Source organism: Eumetopias jubatus, unplaced genomic scaffold, assembly GCF_037043125.1.
Source record: "Eumetopias jubatus isolate StellerSeaLion01/CBP00866 unplaced genomic scaffold, mEumJub1_p1.0 scaffold_10, whole genome shotgun sequence".
NCBI classification, from domain to species: domain Eukaryota; kingdom Metazoa; phylum Chordata; class Mammalia; order Carnivora; family Otariidae; genus Eumetopias; species Eumetopias jubatus.
The window spans coordinates 77,592,204-77,613,780 of record NW_028274816.1 but is presented as its reverse complement, the minus strand read 5'-3'; the positions used below and the strand labels follow the sequence as shown (position 1 = coordinate 77,613,780).

Below are 21,577 nucleotides of genomic sequence, written 5' to 3'. Positions count from 1 at the left end.
ATAGCACGGAGCGGGGGGGGGGGGGATTCTGAGGAGCCTTGCTATGGCTTTCTTGCCAGGAGCGGTCGGAGGGGATACCCAGGAGGGTTGACGGTGGGTGGAACAGGTGCATGGCGACGGGCGTGAGGAGGTGGGGAGCGTGAGGGTCCTGAGACCCGGGCCCCGTGAGGGCCAAATAAGACTGCTGGAGGGAAACCAGGCCGCTCTTGGGTTGGGTACGATTCAGTTTGCAGGTTCTGGGTGCGAGAATTTAAAAGCCTGTGCCAGAAGTTGGTCTTCAGCACTCCAGGGAAACTGCAGTGGGGCTGTCGCCCCTCGGTCTTCTGTCCCCACCCCCTCCTTGCTGTACCCTCCTTTTCCACCGGTCGCACGCGCCGTGGAAGGAAATGCTTTTGCCCTCTCCCATGGCCTCTGGAACCGCTGGAAACCTTTCCTCTAACCGGAAAGCCTCCCTACCGTCACTCACCAAGGATCCTTGGCTTGGAGTCTTCCTCCTTTCCCCCAAATCTTCTTTCTCGGTGCACTTCCCCCCCTGGAATCTCCTAAAGCAGGACCAGGAGTTCCCACTTCTGCTGTCTGCAGTTGTCTGGTGCTTGTACTTATGGCGACATCAGCTACCAGCCCCAGTTCACCTCTCCGGGCTGAGGATCTCCTGAGTGATTCATCAGAAGCCCCTGGGCTGAACCAAGTATCCTCTGAGGTGACCTCCCAGCTCTATGCTTCTTTGCATCTCAGTCGTCAGGCGGAGGCCACCGCCCGAGCCCAGCTGTACCTCCCCACCACCTCCCTCCCTCCCCACGAGATGTTAGATGGCTTGGCCCAAGAGTTGAGTCACAGCTTGCCGGTTGGCTTGGAGAACAACTTGAAGAAAAAGGTGAGAGAGGTGTGTCTTGGGTACCTCTAGGGTCTTGGAATGGGAGGTCGTAAAAAAAAAGATTGCTGAGATTTGAACTCCTGTTGTTGGACTGAACTCCTAATGTGGCGATACCTGCACCAAGGGACAGGTTGCTGTGCTTTGACTGGGACTTGGGCACTAAGCGAGGATAAGGTTTCTTCAGTTCAAGAGAGAACTAGGCATTTAAGGATAGCAAAATTTGCTAAGCTCCTTCCAGCTCAAAGCTAGTTTGATTGTATGGTTTACACTTTGGCATGTCAATTATTCAGACGCGGTCTAATCGATTACACATGTCACGGAGATTGGTTATTAGTGTTGCAGACTGGTTAGGTCTTCCAGAGTTTGAAAGACTGATAGCCACGGACTCTACAGTCTTTAGCTGAGGTATTTCCTCTCTAGCTGGCAAAGGATCCTCACCAGCCTTGTCTTTTTTTTTTTTAAGATTTTATTTATTTATTTGAGAGAGAGAATGAGGTAGAGAGAGAGCACGAGAGGGGAAAGGGTCAGAGGGAGAAGCAGACTCCCTGCTGAGCAGGGAGCCCGATGTGGGACTCGATCCCGGGACTCCAGGATCATGACCTGAGCCGAAGGCAGTCGCTTAACCAACTGAGCCACCCAGGCACCCCAGCCTTGTCTTAATGTGCCCAATTAATTTATTTACACTATGTGCCTGGCTTCTGTAGACGTTTGAGTTTCAACCCTTTTTGGGTCAGTTCCAGTTTTCTTGGCTGTCCCAGGTGCTGGAGTAAAAACTCTTGGGTTTTAGGGGGTACCAGATGCCACATACCCTGGCGGTGTGTAAAACATAAGATCATTCGGGTTGCATCTGATTTCCATGCTGCTTTTTTCTAGGATGGCTCCAAGCATATCTTTGAGATGGAAAGTGTTCGGGGTCAACTCCAGAGCATGCTCCAAAACTCCCGGGATACGGCCTATCGTGAGTTAAACCCAGATTTAAGGGGTGGGAGAAGGCGGAGAAAGGAAGGCGTCCAAGACAAGAGAGTTCAGGAGGAAAGGCTCCAGTTCTTTGGGAGAGGGGCTGGAGGAGTGGGTGAAGTCGAAAGGAAAGGCCCTCTCCTCTCTTCATCTTCAAAGAGACAGGGTTCCTATCCTTACCTGACCCTGGCTGTGGGGGTCCCTCTGGCTGCCTGCAGGGGATCCCCTCACTCCGGGTCCTGGCTCAGAGAGACGAGAAGACGACTCCTTTGACAGTGACAGCACAGCCACCTTGCTTCAGTGAGTTCCCCTTGGGGTTCTTCTAGCTGGCTGGCTTGTCTTCTCGGAGAGGCAGTGTTCTCTGCCTGAGTTCTGTCTTTCCTGCTTTTCTGTCTCCCAGGGACCTAAGGTGCTTGTTCCTTAGCTTTCAGTTTTCATCCTTATTCCCTGGCTTCTGTCCCCTTTACTCCTTCAGGACTGTGGCCATCTGCTGGCTAGTACCTGGCTTTCTCCCCACCTCTAGTCCTTCTTCCCCCAGAAGAGTTGGCTTGTTTCTGCTAAGACTTTTACTGCTGGGAGTGTGGTAGACAAGAAGGAGCACTGTGGAGTGAATCACAGAACCTGAGTGCTGTCTAGCTCTATGACTTTGGCCAAGTCTCTTGCTCCTTCTGAGTTCCTGTTTCCTCGTTTGTAGAGTGTCACAGTTAGACTAGGGGCTCTCGAAAGCTTTCCGCACCCTGATATTCTCTGCCTGCTTTGTTCAGCACCCGGCCCCTGCAAGGCTTATCTCCATCTAGCTCAGCCCAAGCCCTGGAGGAGTTGTTTCCCCGCTATGCCAGTCTTCGGCCGGGGCCCCCCCTCAATCCCCCGGATTTCCAGGGCCTGAGAGATGCACTGGATTCCGAACACACCCGTCGCAAGGTGAGTCACCAAGGCTTCCTTTTGAAAGCAGCAAAGATTAGAAATAGGCTGGGTACTGGGAAGGGCTGAGGGTTGAGGGCCTGTAAGCTGAGACTTTGCTCAGATGGCTCTTCAGGGAGGTCGACTTTGACCATCCTGTCTGCGATGCACACCTCTCCTCCGGGTGGGCATTCAGGTCCCTCGGGTAATAGCTTATCATAGTCTGATATATCTTGTGTGCTTCTCCCCTCTAAAATCTAAGCTCTATGAGGGTCAGACCTTATCTTGTTCAGCACTGTCTAGAATGTGCCTGGCACACGGAAACTTTCCAGAAGCGTGCGGTGAATGAACAGCACACCTTGCTGGCTTGTGTGAAGGCTTTATAGCTACTGGTGATACGACGGACTTTATTTCTGCAAACCTCAGCTTATCTGAAAGGGGCAGAGAGGCGGACTAGGCAGGGGAGAGGTTACAGTCATTGGTTGTGTTGTCGTTTTCGGAACCATCTCTTCGTCTGTTTGAAGCTGCCTGGGCCTGAATGAAAGGCTTTCTCCTTTCTCCTTGCCGTGTTCTCCTTGCCAACCTTCACTGTGCCCAGTGAGCTGCTTAGGCACGAGTCGCCTCCCACTCTGTGAAGTGTGGGCTGTTGGTCTCCTGCCAGGAGGTTCCGTGGAAATTTCTCCCCAGAGATCCAGGAAATGGAATAGCCTGGAAGCTAAGCCCGTGTCTCCTGAGCTAGTAGAGGTCTTGGGCCTCAAGGTTCCTGCTCCCGAGTTCCTGATCCTTCTTCTCCAAACCTCTTCTGTTCCTGGGACCTGGGCACCCTGTCTCCAGCCCATTTACGCCAAGAGGTGCTGGGAAGTTTGATGCTTTGGTCAAATTAGGGATAGTAACACCCAGACTTCTTCTCCTCCTTCCCAGCATTGTGAGCGCCATATTCAGACCCTACAGACCCGGGTGCTAGAGCTTCAGCAGCAGTTAGTTGTGGCTGTGACTGCTGACCGCAAGAAAGATACCATGATCGAACAGTTGGACAAGGTGCCAGGGTAGCAGAATGCGGGTGGGTCCCTTGTGGGGGGCACCAAGGAATAGTAAAAATGAGATGGCTTACCAGCGTTTCTTTGTTCACGCTAGGAGCTTGTGGCGGGGGGGGGGCGGTTCCTGACCCCTGGGAGAAGGTGGCTGTTGACCCCACCCCTGCGGGCAGAAAGAGGGCAAAAAAATTACTTTGAAATTCCATTTGACTTTCCTCTCCTGAGACCCTGGCCCGAGTGGTGGAGGGCTGGAACCGTCACGAGGCCGAGCGGGCAGAGGTGCTTCGGGGGCTCCAGGAGGAACGCCAGGCAGCCGAGCTCACCAGAAGCAAGCAGCAGGAGGTGGGCAACCTGAATCGGATGGCATGAGCGCCTAGGGCACGCAGATCGATAGAGGGAAGGGAGTCCAGATAGCTCCGAATCCGGGTCCCTAGCAGATTGAGCTCAGTCTCGAGGAGTCACCGGCCTGGCTGTTCTTCTCCCCATTTCCCCCCCACTTCACTGTTTTTGCTGCCAGACTTGCATCATCCATGTTTTCCCAGATTTCCCCACACCACGTAGTCTTCTCTTAGGCCCCCAAGTCACTGAGTTAGGTCTCACTTTTAGTCTATTATCGCTGAAGCTTTCTGAAGTATAACCTGCAGGGATTCCCCTCTGTTTCTCTGTCCCGTGTCCCCCTGTCCCTGAAAGACAGTGACCCACCTGGAGCAAAGCCTTTCCGAGGCCATGGAGGCCCTGAATCGTGAACAGGAAAGTGCCAGACTGCAGCAACGGGAAAGAGAGACGCTGGTGAGAATGCCGGGCTCGGTCCATTCCACTAGAGGCTGCTAACTAATTCAGGGGCTGTGGGCCATCGGTGGGTTGTGGGAGCCGCACCAGGGGAGTGTTTCCCCAAATGTGTCCCTTAGAACACTCGTTCTACTAGATCCTCTGCAGACCGGGCTCAGCCGCCAAGTTGGCTCGAGAGACTCTGCAAATCATTGCCTCATTAGAATCATGGATCATGGGGTCGGGGGAGGGCAGGGGCGCCTGGGTGGCTCAGTCATTAAGGTCATGATCCAGAGTCCTGGGATCGAGCCCCGCATCGGGCCAGGTTTGGGATCTCTGGTCTAGGGCAGAGCCAGAAAAGGTATATGGGGTGAGACTTAATCGGGTTTCTTATTGCTGAAATGATAAGATGATTACTCATATGAATTAGCAGCCAGGCCTGGAACTCAGTTGTGTGCATGATGCATGCTTGCGACATGCACGCTGTTACTTGTCATCTTCACAGGCTTTTTTTTTTTTTTAAAGATTTTATTTATTTATTTGACACAGAAGAGATAGAGAGCACAAGCAGGGGGAGCAGCAGGCAGGCAGAGGGAGAGGGAGAAGCAGGCTCCCCGCCGAGCAAGGAGCCCGATGCGGGACTTGATCCCAAGACCCCGGGATCACGACCCAAGCCGAAGGCAGCCGCTTAACCGACTGAGCCACCCAGGCGCCCCTTCACAGGCTTGATCCAACAGCGCCGGTCATGGTTGCTGGCCGGCTGGTTCATGATCAGAGGCTGGATTTTCTACTCTTTGTGAAGCTTCTTTTGAGGATGATAGTGACAGGTGTTGTGTATTGAGTGCTTACTATGTGCTAGACACTGTGCTAGTTGCTTTCTGTGCGCTTTTTACTGGAATCCTCACAAGGTAGGCCCTAGACATGAACACACAGTGAGTGACAGCTGGGATGCAAACCGATTTGAGCCCAGATGTACCGAATTCTGGAACAGACGCTCCTGTTTACCATGTCACAGTCCTGTGGGCTTGTCGACTCTTGTTTTTTAGCGGGCAGAATTCTCAGCGGGTGCAGCGTATGGGGGTAAGGGGGCAGCTTGCTGCTCTCTTGAGGGCTTGCTCAGGATCTTGGTTTTCCCTGGGGCTCCAGGAGGAGGAGAGGCAGGCTCTGACCCTGAGCTTGGAGCTGGAGCAGCAGCGGTGCCGGGCCCTGCAGGAAGAGCGGGATGACGCTCGGGCTGGGCAGCTGAGTGAGCATCGACAGCTGGAGGCGCTGAAGCTGGCCCTGGAGGAAGAGCGGCAGGCCTGGGCCCAGCAAGAGCGCGAGCTGCAGGAGCGCCACGGGGCCCTGCAGGAGGAGGTGCACGCTCAGCTGGAAAAGGAGAAGGTGAGAGCGGCTGTCCCGTTGGGGAATGGGCAACAGCTGAAGGGCAGAATGACGGAATGAGATGGGAGGTCAGAATATGGGGTGGCGGGTGGGGGGGCTGGGCTGCAGAGTGAAGACCCGTCTGGGGGGGACAAGGTGGAGGCTGTGGGGCCAGCAGGCAGGGCCGGGGGCAGCCAGTACCCGGAAGGCAGAAAGAGTGAGATTCCCCAGAGCCGAGCAGATAGTCAGGTGTGAAGAGGGAGAGTAACGGCTTGGGTTTCAGGGTGCGGGACGATGGCTTGGGGAACGGAGGTGACCAGGAGGCAGGAACGGAGGCGCACACTTGAGTTTGGTTTCCTTTCCCAGGGGAACACCCAGAGGGAGGCGCAGGTGGCGCGGGAGGCCCAGCAGCAGCTCACGCTGGTGCAGTCGGAGGTGCGGCGGCTGGAAGGGGAGCTGGACACGGCTCGGAGAGAGCGAGACACCCTGCAGCTGGAGATGAGCTTGGTGCAGGTCAGGTGGCGGCAGGTGCCCGAGGCTGCCCTCCTCGTTAGGACAAGTAGGTCTGAGACCCGGGGACCTTTTGGGAGTCATGCCAACACTGCCATTTTTTCCCAGAATTTTTACCCCTAAAGGCTTCTGCCTCATCCACGGGGGATACAGTGCCCAAAACCGCGCGTAGTACTAAACCCTGTACGTATTGCGTGTTTTCTGTACGTCTGCGCCTACAGTGAAGGTGAATTTATGAAACAGCCACAGTAAGAGATGAACAATAACTCGTATTAAACTTGAACACTTAGAGCAACAGACTGTAATAAAAGTTACGTGAATGCGGTCTCTCGCTCAGCACATCTTACTGTCATGTGCCCACCCGTCTTCTGGTGAGGATGAGAGATGGGGAGGTGCCCGCGGGGGGCGATGAAGGAGGTGAGCACACAGCGTTAGGCTGCTGACCTTCCAACAGCACATCAGAAGGGGGATCGCCTGCCTCCGGACCACGGTTGACCACGGATAGCTGAACCTGCGCAAAGCAAAACCGTGGAGGGGGGACTACTGTGTGTGTGAATTGTGTGTTAAGCGCACATTGTTGAGGTTCCCAGAGCAAGTCAGCCCGAGAGACTTTCCTTATTAATGATGGACGTGAGGAGACGCACCCCGTTTCTGGTTTAGCGAGGCCAGTGTTGGGAAGAACACCCTCCTTTTTCTTTTCACCTCACCCACGGAATTGGCGGACTGACCACATGGAAACTAACTTCTTGTGGAGGGCCGAGGGTAGAGATGTTAGTACAGTTCCATATCGGCACGTAAGCTGCCTTAGCCCTCCAGACTGGCGCTGGCTGGGTGTGCGTTGGTTCACGGAGTCTACTCGGCAGCCCCACTGTGGAAGCTCCGTGCTGGGAGCGGGGAATTGTCCTGGCCAACGGGGAGCCACCAGCTAGAGGGGGAGTTTGTCTAGCGCACACATTCTTCAAGTAGTGTGATAGATGATAGTTGAGGGACAGAACTACTCTTGACTCAGTGAGGTCTTTCCCAACCCCACTGAGTGAGATCTGCAACCTCTGACAATCCCCGCTCCCCTTCCCTGTTTGAATTTTTCTCCTGATATACTACATTCTGCATTTTTTGAAGGCAAGGATTTTTGTCTGTTCATTTCGTTGTTGGATCCAGTGCCTGACTTTAGTGTTATTCAGGTCGTCGATTTCCTTATTGTTCTATCCATTATTGAAAGGGAGGTGTTGATGTTTCCAGCTATTACTGTAGGACTGTCCATGCCTCCCTTCAAGAAGTCTGTCCATTTTGTCTTCATATATTTTGGGGCTCTGTTAGGTACACAGATGTTTATATTGTTATGTCTTCTTGATATAACCTTTTTTTGGCTTAAAGTCTATTTTGTCTAATGATAATCTAGCCCCCACCCTAGCTCTCCTGGGTGCTATTTGCATGGGCTCTTTTCATCCTTTCACTTAAGAGGCTTTTGTGTCTTTGTCTCTGAAGTGAGTTTCTTGTCGACCACATATAGTGGATCATGTTTTGTTTCGTTGTTTAATCCATTCTGCCAATTCCTGCCTCTTAACTGGAGAGTTTAATCCATTTACATTTAAAGTAATTACTGGCGAAGGACTGATTTCTGCCATTTAACTATTTGTTTTCCATACATCTTACTTGTTTCTGGTTTTCAGTTGCTCCATTACTGCCTTTTGGGGGGTATTTCATCAATATTTTATGCACCATTTTTGATTCTCTTCATTTTTCCTTTTCTGTACGTGTTTAAAGGTATTTTCTGAAGGATTCCCCTTGAGATTACAATTAACGTCTTAAAGTAATGGTCACCTAGTTTGAATAATACTAACTTTAGTTTCAATAGCGTGTAGCCCCTGTCCCTGTACATCTGTGCGTCTCCGCTTTCATGGTGTTATTGACGCAGATTTATCGGTACTGTTTTGTGCATCTGCCTTTTATATCCTACAGGAAAAAAGGAGTTACAAACTGAAAGTACGGTAACACAGGCTTCTGTATTTACCTACAGAGGAACCTTTGTTGGGGTTCTTTATTTCTTCATATGGCTTCAGGTTACTGTCTCATCTCATTTCATTTCGGCCTACAGGACTCCCTTCAGCATTTTTTGGTAGGTCAGGTCTACTAGAAATGAATGCTCTTAGCTTTTGTTTTTCTGAGAATGGCTTAATTTCTTTTTCATTCATTTTTTTTTTTTTAAAGATTTTTTTTATTTATTTGAGAGAGAGAGCACATGAGAGGGGGGAAGGTCAGAGAGAGAAGCAGACTCCCCGCCGAGCAGGGAGCCCGATGCGGGACTCGATCCAGGGACTCCAGGATCATGACCCGAGCCGAAGGCAGCCGCCTAACCAACTGAGCCACTCAGGCGCCCTCTTTTTCATTCTTGAAGGTTTTTGTTTTTTGTTTCACTTGACAGGTGATTTTCTTTCAGCACTTGAAATATGTCATTCCACCACCTTCTGGCCTCTCTGACTTCTGATGAGAAATTGGCAGTTATTCTTACGTAGGCGCTCTAAGTGACCAGGTGCTTCTCTCTTGCTCTTTTCTCTGTGTTTGTTTTTTTTTTTTTTTTTAAGATTTTATTTATTCATTTGAGAGAGAGAGAGTGTGCACATGAGCCAGGGGAGGAGCAGGTGAAGAGAGACAAGCAGACTCTGTGCTGAGCATGGAGCTGACACAGAGCTGGAACCCAGTGCAAGCTCAATCCCATGACCCCTGAGATCATGACCTGAGCCAAAATCAAAGTAGGCCGCTTAACCAACTGAACCACCGAGGCGCCCCACTCCGTGTTTGGCTTTTGACAATATGACTATGATGTGTCGTAGTGTAGATCTCCTTGAGTTTATTGTTTAGAGATTGTTGAGTTTTGGGGATGGGTAGATTTATGTCTTTTATCAAATTTGGGAAGTTTTTGGCTGTTTTGGGGGATTTTTTTTTTCCCTGTTCTTTCTCTCTTGTCATTCTGGGACTTTGCTAATGCTTCGGTTGGTATGATGTCCCACTGGCCCCTCAGGTTCTGTTCATTTTTCTTGATTGTTTTTTCCTGTTGCTCATTGGATTGGATAATTTCTGTTGCTTGTTGCCAAGTTCATTGGCCCTTTCTTCTTCCTGCCGAACTCTGCCATTGAGCCCCTTTGGTGAAACTTTTAAAATAGTCTTTATTATTTAGAGCAGTCTTATGTTCAGAGCAAAAGTGAGCAGAAGGTACAGAGATTTCCCATATACCCCCTACCTCCACAGATACGTAGCTGCCCCCATTACCAACATCTCCCACCAGAGTAGAACGTTCATTGCAATTGATGAACCTATATCGACACGTCATTATCACCTAGAGTCCATAGATTACATTAGGGTTCCCTCTTGCTGTTGTACATTTTATGGGTTTGGACAAATTTATGATGACATGTATCCACCTTTATAGTGTCACACTCAGTTTTACTGCCTTAAAAATCCTTTGTGCACTGCCTGTTCATCCCTTCCCCCCTCTAACCCCTGGCAACCACTGATCTTTTTACTGTCTCCACAGTTTTGCCTTTTCCAGAATGTCATATAGTTGGAATCCTACAATATGTAGCCTTTTTAGACTCACTTCTTTCACTTGGTAATACGCATTTAAGTTTCTCTGCGTCTTTTCATGGCTTGTTAGCTTGTTTCTTTTTAGTGCTGAATAATATTCCACTGTCTGGAGTGCCACAGTTTATATATCTGTGTGCCGACTGAAGGACATCTTGGTTGCTTCTAATTTCTGGCGGTTGAGAATAAAGCTTGTAAACAGCCATGTGCAGGTTTTGGTATGGACCTGAGTTTTTAACTCCTTCCGGGAAATACCCAAGGAGTGTGGTTGCTACATTGTATGGGAAGAGTACATTTTGTTTTGTCAGAAACCACCACAATGTCTTCCAGAGTCCTAGCACCATTTTGCATTCCCATCAGCAATGAATGAGCATTTCTGTCGCTCCACATTCTCTCCAACACTTGTTGTGGTCAGTGTTCTGGATTTTGGTTATTTCAATAGGGGTATATAGTGAAATAGGGGTATGTAGTGGTATCTAGTGAAATTTTCATATCATCGATTGTACTTTATAGCTTCAGAATTTCTATTTGGTTCTTTTTTATAATTTATGTCTCTATTGTCTCTGTTGATGTTTTCTATTTGTTCATACATTATTCTGATTTCATTTAGTTTATTGTCCAAATAGTTCATTGAGCATATTTAAGACTGTTGATTTAAGGTCTTTGATTAGTAATCCCAATGTCTGGGCTTCCACAGGAAATATTTCTGTCAAATCTTTTTCCTTTTTTTGTTTTGTTTTAAAGATTTTATTTTTAAGTACTCTCCACACCCAACGTGGGTCTTGAACTCATAACCTTGAGATCAAGAGTTGCATGCTGTACCAACTGAGCAAGCCAGGCACCTCTAATTCTCTTTTTCCTTTGAATGAGTCATATTTTCCTGTTTCTGTGTTTTGTAATTTGTCGTTGAGAACTAGACGTCTTAACTATTATAATGTAGTAATTCTGGAAATCATATTCTCTCTCTCCTTAGATTTTTTTTTTTTTTTTTTTTTTTTTTTTGCTGGAGTGGTGGGGGGTAGGAGGGATGGGGTGGCTGGGTGATAGACACTGGGGAGGGTATGTGCTATGATTTTTTTTTTTTTTGATACCTGCAGCCATCCATTTGTATAGTGACTTTTTCAAACTGTTTTTGCAGTCTCTATTTCTTGTTGTGTGTGGTGACTGACATTTCTGTTCTGTTATCTCTTTGATTAGCCTGTGAGTTGACAGAGATTTTCTTAAGTGTCTGAATTCTTCTCTCAAATGAGTATATATCTCTTTAAATCTTTTTTTTTAAGATTTTATTTATTTATTTGAGAGAGAGAGAATGAGAGAGAGCACACGAGAGGGGTTAGGGTCAGAGGGAGAAGCAGACTCCCCGCTGAGCAGGGAGCCCGATGCGGGACTCGATCCAGGGACTCCAGGATCATGACCTGAGCCGAAGGCAGTTGCTCAACCAACTGAGCCACCTAGGCACCCTGTCTTTAAATCTTATGATTGATGCTACCAGGGAAGCATCTGCAGGGGCCCAAAAAAAAAGGTGGTCGTTTGCTCTGGTTCCTCAGGGAATTGCCAAACTGTCCAAAACGCCCAGTCCCATGTTTTTGGAGGATAAGGTCCTTACTGCCCACGCTCACTTCAGCCAGTCTCTCTAGTTTCCCGGGCTACCATTCCTGTGGCTGCAGAGGGCCAAGGGCTGGGGGATGGAAGCAGGCTCACATCCCCAGCTCTTGTACCAAAGTCCAGCAGCCTCCGCCTTCATCAAGCACTCTCCTGCTCGCTTAAGTATCTGCTCAGGTTCCAGAGTTCCCAAATAGTGGGTTTTGATATTTTTTCCCCATCTCAATGGATGTTTTGGCAGAAGGACTGACTCTTGCAGTTTTCTACCCTGCCATTTTCCATGACATCAGTTTTTAAATTCTGTTTTAAATAAAAAACCACCATAGGACCTTATTAATATTGTTCTGTAAAGCCAATATTCATTTAGAGGTATCCACATAATTTACTATTTTCTTTGTTGTTCTAGCTTTCTTTGAACTCAGACCTCCCATGTGAGATCTTTTTCTTGGTGGAAAAATCTCTCATGTGTGTGTATGTATGTATATATATGTATGTGTTTGGTTATTTAATTAGTTTAGTTTGAAACGACCCTGAGACTATGACCTGAGCCAAAATCAAGAGTCAACCACTTAACCAACTGAGCCACCCAGGTGCCCCTCTACTTATTTTTTTTTTAAGATTTTAGATATTAGAAGAGATTTTAGAGATTTAAGAGAGTACGAGAGAGAGAGAGAGAGAGAGAGAGAGAGAGCCAGGGGAGGGGCAAAGAGAGAAGCCGACTCCCGCTGAGCAGGGAGCCCGATGCGGGCCTTGATCACAGGATCCTGGGATCATGACCTGAACTGAAGGCAGATGCTTCACTACTGAGCCACCCATGCGCCCCTCTACTTCTGTTTTTATTATTACTGATTTACAGCTTAATTTTGTGATTAGAGAGCATGGTCTTTTAAAAAATTGCTTATGTGTATTCCACACAACTTTTTGTTTTGAAATATTTCTATCTTAACAAAGCGTTGCTTGAATAGTGTAATGAATGACGCTTGGATTCACCAGCTGACATTTTGTCTGTTGGACTGGACCTCCCTGCTCCTCTCTCCCTGCCCCTGCCCCCATCACTCCTGAGTTTCTGGTAAATATGAGAGAATATAGTATTTTTGTTACTTAAATTCTTTGAAATTCTTTTTTTAAGATTTTATTTATTTATTTGAGAGAGAGAGAATGAGAGACAAAGAGCACGAGAGGGCAGAGGGTCAGAGGGAGAAGCAGACTCCCCGCCGAGCAGGGAGCCCGATGTGGGACTCGATCCCGGGACTCCAGGATCATGACCTGAGCCGAAGGCAGTCGCTTAACCAACTGAGCCACCCAGGTGCCCGAAATTTTTTGATACTTAGTTTCTGTTCTAATATATGGTCCATTTTTCTAAGTGTCTCATGTGTGCTTGAAAATATGTGTCTTATAGTTGTTGGGTGAATTGGGTGAGTTGTTGGGTGAATTGTTGTTTTACATGTGTCTATTTGTATGTGTGTCTAGTTTGGTAATTGTGCTATTTAAATCATTGTTTCCTTAATGATTTTTTTTCTGTTAAAATCTCACTGACTGGATTTTTCTATTTCTCCTGTAGTCTGTCAATTTTTGCTTTACACATTTTAAGGCCGTTGTTAAGAGCATATAAATTTAAAAATTGATAACATCTTTCCTGGTAAATTGGATGTGTTATCCATATGAGGTGACTCTCTTTATCTCTTCAGGCTTTTTATCTTAGAATCTCTTGTTGCTTAATAATATAATGTTACTGCATTTACACCAACCTTTTTAAAAATATTCTTTTAAGCTTTTTCCTTAAAGTAGAGCTTGCCTGGCAAATATTTTTGTAATCTTTACTTTCAGCCTTTATATATTTGTCTCTTAATTGGAGCATCAAATTCTTTTATATTCAGTTTATTTATTTATGGTTGGATCTATGTTTCAACTTTAGATTTTATTTTGTCTTACCTACTTAATCTTTATTTTTCTCTCCTTTCTTGTCATCTTTTAGATTCATTACTTTTTTCTCATTTTCTTTTGTCAGCTAGTTTTAAAGTTTCTGTTTGTTTTGGGGTTACTTCAGAAATTATAACATGCATATTTCAATCAAAGTGAATTTATTGGAGGTAAATATCATGGACAAAGAAGGGAGCCAACATCAACATGGTTGGGTGGTTCCCACAGAAGTTTAAAAATACTTTTAAGATTTATAAAAGTTATCTGTAAGGCAAGTTTGAATAATACAGAAGTAGAAAGTCTTGGTTACCTTTCCTTACCACACCCCTTTGTGTGTATGTCCTTTCAGGATCTTTTCATTTGAGTTTGTGGGTTACTGCTTTATTATTTAAGATGTATTTGTTCCCTTGAGAGAGAGGGCGGACGAGCTGGTGGGAGCAGTGGGGAAGGCAGAGGGAGAGGGAACCCCGAGCAGACTCCTGGCTGAGCACGGAGCCAGTCGTGGGACTCGACCCCAGGACCCTGAGATCACGACCTGAGGTGAAACCAAGAGTCGGACACTCAACCGACTGAGCCGCCCAGGTGCCCCCGTGGGTGGCTGCTTTAAAAAAAACATACACACTTGCTGCAACTTGTTACTGTTACCTCTTAATGTAAATACCTTTCCACGTCCCGTATTCCCACTACGTGTAGATAGATGTACGCCGTGATTTTGAAGAATTGTATAATGTCGCAGTGAATGGGTGAATCGTCGTTTTCTTAAGCCTTTTCCTTCTGATGAGCAATGTGCACTGATGCCAGCTTTTTCACTATTAAAAGTAGCGCTGCAGTGAGCATCATTATACATAAATCTATAGGATAGATTCCTTAAAGTGCTGTCGCCGGCTCAGAGGGAGTATATATTAACTTTCACACTAGAAGAATTTAAGTAATGAGCTATCTAGAGTAGTCAATATCAGGAAGCAGAAGTTAGAATGGGGCCGGAGTGGGAGGAAATGGGGAGCGACTGTTCAGTGGGTATAGAGTTTTAATTTTATAAGATGAAAAGTCCTAGAGACCTGCACAGGAATGTGAATAGGGTTAACAACTATTCAACTGTACTCTTAAAAGTAGTTAAGGAGGTAAATTTTATATTATGTGGTCTCTTTTACCACAATTTTTAAAAATTAAAAAACAAAAGCATTGGTGTAATAACGAAGAGTTTAGTATGATGGGAGAGAGGGGTGGGTGGGTAGCCGCGTAGGCCATTTCAAGCAGCCAGAACTTCGTTCTTCAGGCAATGGGGGCATTCAGATGGTCTCAAACAAGCGAAAAAATTGAGCACATTTGTGTTTTAGAATACTCACTCAGGCACAAAGTGGAGGATCTACTGTGGCCAACGTGAGAGAGGGTGGCGGGTAGAATAGGGGCCAGGAGATCAGGTAGACGTGAGATAATACTGAATTACCCTAGTCGTGAGTGGAGGAGTAAGATCGGGAGGTGTTGAGGAAGTAGAAGGAACGACCCTAAGGAAGGTGGCGGAAGGAAGCAGGAGGGGTCAGGGATGACTCAGGGTTTCAGGTAGCGTGGGCGTTCCAGTGGGGAGTGGTGCCATTAGCTAAGGCAAGAAACAGAACAGGAGAACGTTCGAGCGGAAAACACCAAATGAGCTCAATTTTGAATGTGTTTTATTTGAGGGGTAGCCAAGTGCACTTACTCAGGAGGCTTCTGGGTGTGTGGGCTTAAAGTCCAGCTAAAGGGAGAGATTTAGAAAGTGCTTTAAGGGGCGCCTGGGTGGCTCAGTTGGTTAAGAGTCATGATCCTGGAGTCCCGGGATCGAGTCCCACATCGGGCTCCCTGCTCAGCAGGGAGTCTGCTTCTCCCTCGGACCCTCCCCCCTCTCATGCTCTCTATCTCATTCTCTCTCTCAAATAAATAAAATATTTTTTTAAAAAGTGCTTTAAGGTATAAACGGTAAGAAAAAATATAACCTAAATGCTCCGTGTTTATTAAACACGTGTCAAAGCACCCGTGCCCCGGACCTGGAATGCTAGTTAGTACGCGGTCAGAGAGTAGCATGAGGACAGAACTCAGGAAAGCATTCGGCCCCTCCGGGCACTTGGAGCAAGAGCAGTGGGCTGCGGCCAGGGAGCAGGGGGCGCGAGGTCACGGGGCTGGCGGCTGGCGAGGCAGGGGTGAGGGAGGCGCGCTCTTCCGGAGGAGATTGACGCGGGCGGCAGGTGTTGCAGGGGGCCTCAGAAGACAAAGAGAAATCATCACTGTGGGACTTGGAAGTTTAGCTCTTTGTCTTGGAGGCCTGGGAGGGGGAAATCAGGTTTCGGTGAGCTGCAGAAAGCCTGTGAGGTGAGAAAGAAGAGGCCGGACGCAGCCCGATCCTGCTTTGGGAGGAGGGGACAGGGGACGCCCGCTGCGTGTCCTAGAGATGGGCTCCTCCTCTCTACCACTGCTGTTGGCTAAATGTTTTTCTTTGGTTCAGCGCCACCTTTCCTTTCACGCGCCTGTGAAGCGCCGAGTCCCGCCGAGTCCCGCATGGGAGCCTCCGTCTGTCCTTGGGGCAGGAATCAGGCGCAGACGGGGCTGTTAGCTCTCGCCCTCCTTCACCCCCAGGCGCGGTGTGAGAGCCAGCGGATCCAGCTGCAGTCAGAGATGACCCTGCAGCTGGAGCAGCGGGTGAGCGAGCGCCTGGCGCAGGCCCAGGAGAGCAGCCTGCAGCAGGCGGCCTCCCTGCGGGAGCATCACAGGTACCCAGCGCTTTCCGGATCCTCTCGGGTCCCTCCAGCCCACAGGCTCCCTCCTGGCTGCCCTCAGGTCCAAGTCCCCAGCGCCCTTGCCTTGATGGGGACGGCACAGAGCTGCCCCTCTCCCGCCCCTCCCAGGCCCACTGCCCGCAACCCCTCTTCCCTACCAGTAGTTTTCTGGAAATGCTGCTTCAGTGAACCACTATCCCATACATCCTCACCTCAGTCTCTGCCCCTGGGGACCCGGTCCCGAGACACCCGCTCTGTCCCCTCGCTGCTTCCCGAACCCTGCTGTGCCTTGGCCAGGCGCTCTCGCCCGTTGCCAGGGGCACCTTCTGGCCCTTTACCATTTGATGACTTTGGTCTCCAGACTCAGCCCTCCTTCCTCACCCGTGTCCTCCTAGGAAGCAGCTGCAGGACCTGAATGGACAACACCAGCAGGAACTGTCCACTCAGCTGGCTCAGTTCAAGGTGGAACTGGCAGAGCGAGAGGAAAGGCAGCAGCAGGTGGCTCAGGACTACGAGCTCAGGTGCAGCTCCCTGCGGCGGCCCTTTCAGGCCTCCGTCCGTTTCCCGCGCGTGGAGCCCAACCCAGGCCTGGGGGCCTGTCCGCGTCCGCAGTGGCCCCCGCCCCTTGCATGGTCGCAGAGGCCCTCTGCCTCAGAGGCCGCCCTCCCCTCTGCCGTCTCCCCCTCCCGCCCTCCGCAGACTGGCCCGGGAGCAGGCGCGCGTGCGTGAGCTGCAGAGCGGCCACCAGCAGCTGGAGGAGCAGCGGGCCGAGCTGGTGGAGCGGCTCCAGGCCATGCTGCACGCCCACTGGGAGGAGGCCAGCCAGCTGCTCAGCGCCCCCACCTTGCCTCCGAACCCCCCGGTAGGCATCACCCCTCGAACGCGGCTGGTCCTGAGGTCGGTCCTAGTACCCGCGTTAGGGGGACGCAACCCCGTGTGCTTCCTTGAAGAACCGCCTCGTCGAGGGCGGTCTTTCCGCCGTGGTCACCGCGCTCGCCCAGGCCGGCCCCGGCCGCAGGGCCCAGCTCTCCTTCCCCAGCCCAAGAGGAGTCTCACCCTGGCCTTGTTCTGGTGGCATCTTCCACTTCCTCCTCGTGGTTCTTCAGTTTTTATTTTAAGCTAAAATCTTTTTTGGAAAAGACAATAACGTGCACGTGGTAAAAAAGGAAATCCCAACGGTTCGGAAAGGGGTGCAGTGGGAAGTGCTCACTGTCGTCCCCTGCCCCGCTTGCTCTGGGCCCCAGGGGTGGCCTCCCGTGCGTGGCCGCACAGCTTCTCGTTCGGCCCCGTGTTTATTCGTGGACGCCAGAGTCGTCCTCTAGGTCCGCCTTCCACGCACAGAGCGGACGTAAACATCCTTCACAGATGTGCTTGTGCAAGCCTATCTGTCAGGCTTCTGGAGATGGAATCGTGAGGTCAAAAATACGCATTATAAAATGGGATGGAAGATGGTAGATGTTACCAGATCCCCTCCTCGGGACTTTCTACTCACTTGTCACCTTAAACGTGGCATCAAGGCGTCTGCGTCCTGTCTCGGGTCTTTACGTGCACAGAGCATGATCCTCTTTCTGCCTCTCGTGTGCCCAGGTTCCTACCTCCAGGCCCCCCAGCCCTGGGCCTCAGGAGCCAGAGAAGGGGGAGCGGAGGCTGTGGACTCTGCCTCCCGTGGCCGTGGCCCTGAAGCCCGTCCTGCAGCAGAGCCGGGAAGCGGGGGATGAGGCGCTTGGAGCCCCACCTGTCCTCTGCAGCCCCTCCCCAGACCTCAGCCTCCTGCTGGGGCCCCCTTTCCAGAGCCAGCACTCCTTCCAGCCCCTGGAGCCGAAGCTGGGCCTCACCTCATCCTCGGGTAACCGGGGCTGCATGTCACTGGGGTTCCCCGCGTACGCGCTCCTGGGCTCCCTGTTACCTCCTCTCTGTGTGGGGCTCAAGCAGTTAGTTTCCCAGACGTGTCAGTGACCAGAAGGTCCAAGGAGCAGGGTTCGAATAAAGGGAGTGGGAGCTCATGGGAGTCTGATGTCACTGGGGTGATGAGAACCGGCCTCGGGGCCGTGCGGGCTCTTGCCACCGCCCCTCCCTGCGCAGCTCCTTTCCCTGGTAGCCCAGCGCGCGCTCTCAGGTTCTTGCTGTCCTCACCTCGGCTGGCACGTGGGTTTGGCCAGCTGGGACACTGGCTCCAGCCGGTAGTGTGGACAGCCGTAGAGAGACATTGGTGTCCGGTTCGAGGAGAGGCGCTCTGATGGGTCGGTGAGCGCTCCTTGGGTGCAGGGCTGTTTCCTGGCTCGGTCAGCGGGGACTTGGGTGGACGGCGGCGCTCTGTGTGGTGCAGACCTCACAGCCCGGGGCCAGGGAAGCATGAGGGACGGATTACGTCACGACTCTCGCTGTAAAAATCATGTAGTTACAGTTAAGGAGAACGAGGGCCCGAACATGTCTCTTAGTCCCAAGCCATTCTGAACGTTGCTTTCTGTTCTTTAGGGAGTTTGTGGTGGGATTTCTTTGCTTAGAGTCCCAGTAGCACAGCCTGCCCCTCCTGCGCAGACTTCTCAGGACTCAGCTGTGCCTTCTCTCTCCAGCTGCTGTAGACTTCTCCCAGCTGGGATGCCCCTGCTGTATTTAATAGGCCTCTTTCCCTGGCATCTGGGGGCTTGATTTGGGGAGGACTCCCCTCCCCTACGACACACACGCGGCCCCGTTTCCCTTTCCAGCCGGGGACTTCCACCCTGACCACAGGCCGGAGCGGCCGTTCCCTGAGGAAGATCCTGGGTCCGACGGGGACAGCTTCCTCAAGCAGGGGCTGCCGGCCCCCTCCCAGCTCGAGGGCCTCAAGCATTTTTTGCACCAGGTAAGAGAGGGCCCACCCGTCCCTCCTCACCTCCTTCTCCCCGTCTTCATTTTCTCCTCCTGCGGCTGCACCCCCTTTCAGGACTGGAGTTTCTGTCCCAGTCTGTCTGATTCCTGTCTCGTAAGCCCCTTCTGGAACTTCCCCGGCCTCTGCCTCCCTCCCAGACCCAGGTCTCTTTCCTGACCGGTCCTCCGGGAACCTTACTGTCTTGTCCCCGCAGCTGCTGGAGACGGTACCCCAGAACAGCGAGGCCCCCTCTGTTGATCTGTTGCCCCCGAAGTCTGGTGAGGGCCAACTCTGCAGAAGGTTGGGGCCGGGCGTGGGGAAGGTGGGAGCTGGTTGTCCGGAGCAGACCTCTGGGAGCTGGCAAAGGTCGTAAAGCCTAACAAGGGCTGGGTGATGGGGTGTCCTGGGCTCTGGCCCTGTTTCCTGATTCTCGCACCTCTTTCCTCTTGCTAGGTCCGCTGGCTGGCCCGTCTTGGGAGGAAGCAGCCCCGCACGTGCCACACCTCCCACCCCCCGTTCATAAAACCAAAGTGCCCCTAGCCATGGCGTCCAGTCTTTTCCGGGTGCACGAGCCTCTCTCAAGCCACTCCCAGAGCAGTGCTCCCAGCGGTGGCTCCCCAGAGAGGGGTACGTGGGCCCTGGCTTCCCAGAATGTAGACAGGGGAGGTCTTGGGTGCGGAGCCGGTACCTGGGACTGAAGGCCCTTCTGGGTTCCCAGCGAGGTGGCGCCGGGGCCCCAGGGTGACCGGCATTCCCGACGCGCCTCGCAGGTGGAGACGGGCTGGCTCCCGCGGGGCAGCTGATGGATGTGTCTCAGCTCTTAAAACTGTACCAGGCTCGGGGCTGGGGGGCGCTGCCTGCCGAGGACCTGCTGCTCTACCTGAAGAGGCAGGAACAGGGCAGGTACCAGCCTGGAGGGCAGGGAGGATGGGCGGAACGGCGGGGGTCAGGCGGCCCGGCTCAGGCCGAGAGGAGCGGGCTGGGTGCGGTCCACGGTCCGCCGGGAAGCGTCCGTGGTTCTGGCCCCGGGACGGAAGCACGGGGAGCAGTGGCCCATGGTCTCCACTTCCTCGGTCCCTCGCGGCTCCCGCCCCTCTCTGGTCTCTTCCTTTCTAGTGTCCATCTCCTCACCTGCAAACCCCACCCCCGTGTCTTCATGTCCTCCTACCTTAGTTTTCCCCTCTTTACCCTGCGGCTCAGAACTCCGAATCTAGGACTGTGACCTCCTGGTATAACTCACTAGCGAGTCTGCCAGTGTCTCTTCCTGTTTGATCCCCAGGTCCGTCTCGTTTGTTCTTCCTCCCAAGAGACGGATTGGGGAGTGGGGCGGGGGGGGGGCAGCTCCCCATCCTCATCCCTCCATTGGTGTGGCAGGACGGACAGCCGAGGGGATACTGTCCCCAGAAGGAACACAGACTCCCGCTTGGGTGAGATCCCCCGGAAAGAGGTGAGGGATAGCAGGGCAGGGGTGGGGGCATGGAAGGGCCCCTGCTGACTGGTCCCCGGCCGGCTCTGTTCTCTGCTGCCCGACCCCTGCTTCCTGTGCGTCTTTGGCGGCGCGGTCTCTCCCCTCTGCTGGCTGACTGTGGCCCCCTCGTGCTCGGTGCCTTTCTGCGGTGGCCGGGAGGCCAACTCCCCCTCCTCCTCCTCACCCCAGATCCCCTCCCAGGTGCTCCCTCGCCGCCTCGCTCCAGCCCCGAAGACTGAAAGACCTCCAGTTCGCAGGAAAGGCGGGCACCCTGCCCCCAGCAGCACGAGGAGCCGGGGGGGCATCTGGAGATGAGCCCCTTGCCCTTTCTACTCTTCTTTTACTAAACGCTCGAGGGTCTGTATTCAAGTCTCTGACTCCTAGGTATCTGAGAAAATGGAGATTTTATAGGAAACGACTTTGTAAAGAAACCTCATTCGGGTTGAGTATGTGTTTTACGTTATACGTTCCCATTTTCTATTCTGTGGAAAAGACGCGAAGGCTTTGAAGAAAGACCGCCTCGGGCTAGGTTTGAGAAGTTCCTGTGCGCTAAGGTTCAGTGTTTCAAGAGTAGAACGTGTAGAGCAATTAGCCGTGGTTGGCGGTGGAATTATGGGAGATTCTAATTTTCTTTATACGTTTCTGTATTTCTACATTTTCCAAAACAAGCATGTATTAGTTAATAATCAGAAAAAACAAACTTGTAACAAAAGTAAATTATCATATAAAGAGTTTGAGTAAAAATTTGGTTGTTGGGGAGATTATTGGTTCTTTTTCTTTTTTTTTTTTTTTTTATTTTGAGAGAGAGAGGGAGAGTAGTGAGCGAGAGAGAAAACACAAGCCAGGGGGAGAGGCGGAGGGAGAAGCCGACTCCCCGCTGAGCAGGGAGCCCGATGCGGGACCCCGGGATCATGACCTGAGCCGAAGGCAGACGCTTAACCGACTGAGCCACCCAGGCGCCCCGAGATAATCGGTTCTTAAGGGCAAGTGAAGCTTGCGGATTGCATC

At 51.3% G+C, this 21,577-nt stretch overlaps 1 protein-coding gene across 2 annotated transcripts; it reads left to right on the top strand.

Annotated features, from left to right (window-relative positions):
- The first annotated feature begins 33 nt into the window (after positions 1-33).
- CNTROB (centrobin, centriole duplication and spindle assembly protein) lies at positions 34-21,295 on the top strand. 2 transcript variants are annotated; one of them, XM_088027980.1, is made up of 19 exons: positions 34-874; positions 1,748-1,832; positions 2,050-2,131; positions 2,596-2,752; positions 3,653-3,769; positions 3,991-4,107; positions 4,456-4,554; positions 5,680-5,916; positions 6,262-6,408; positions 16,114-16,247; positions 16,649-16,774; positions 16,953-17,115; positions 17,841-18,099; positions 18,959-19,095; positions 19,316-19,379; positions 19,555-19,728; positions 19,872-20,004; positions 20,476-20,548; positions 20,771-21,295. In XM_088027980.1, exons 1-19 carry the CDS (start codon positions 602-604, stop codon positions 20,882-20,884), a joined length of 2,691 nt encoding a protein of 896 aa, XP_087884106.1. In that variant the 5' UTR covers positions 34-601; the 3' UTR covers positions 20,885-21,295. The 2 variants fall into 2 exon arrangements, with proteins under 2 accessions (XP_087884106.1, XP_027980872.1); XM_028125071.2 differs by having other exon boundaries at positions 20,759-21,295.
- Positions 21,296-21,577: the final 282 nt, after the last annotated feature.

Excerpts from the sequence above, each read along its gene's own strand:
- CNTROB (XM_028125071.2), top strand. The coding sequence starts at position 602 with ATGGCGACATCAGCTACCAGCCCCAGTTCACCTCTCCGGGCTGAGGAT. Across the intron at positions 2,753-3,652 it reads CCGAACACACCCGTCGCAAG|CATTGTGAGCGCCATATTCA; the intron begins GTGAGTCACCAA and ends CCTCCTTCCCAG. Across the intron at positions 19,096-19,315 it reads TCAAGCATTTTTTGCACCAG|CTGCTGGAGACGGTACCCCA; the intron begins GTAAGAGAGGGC and ends TTGTCCCCGCAG.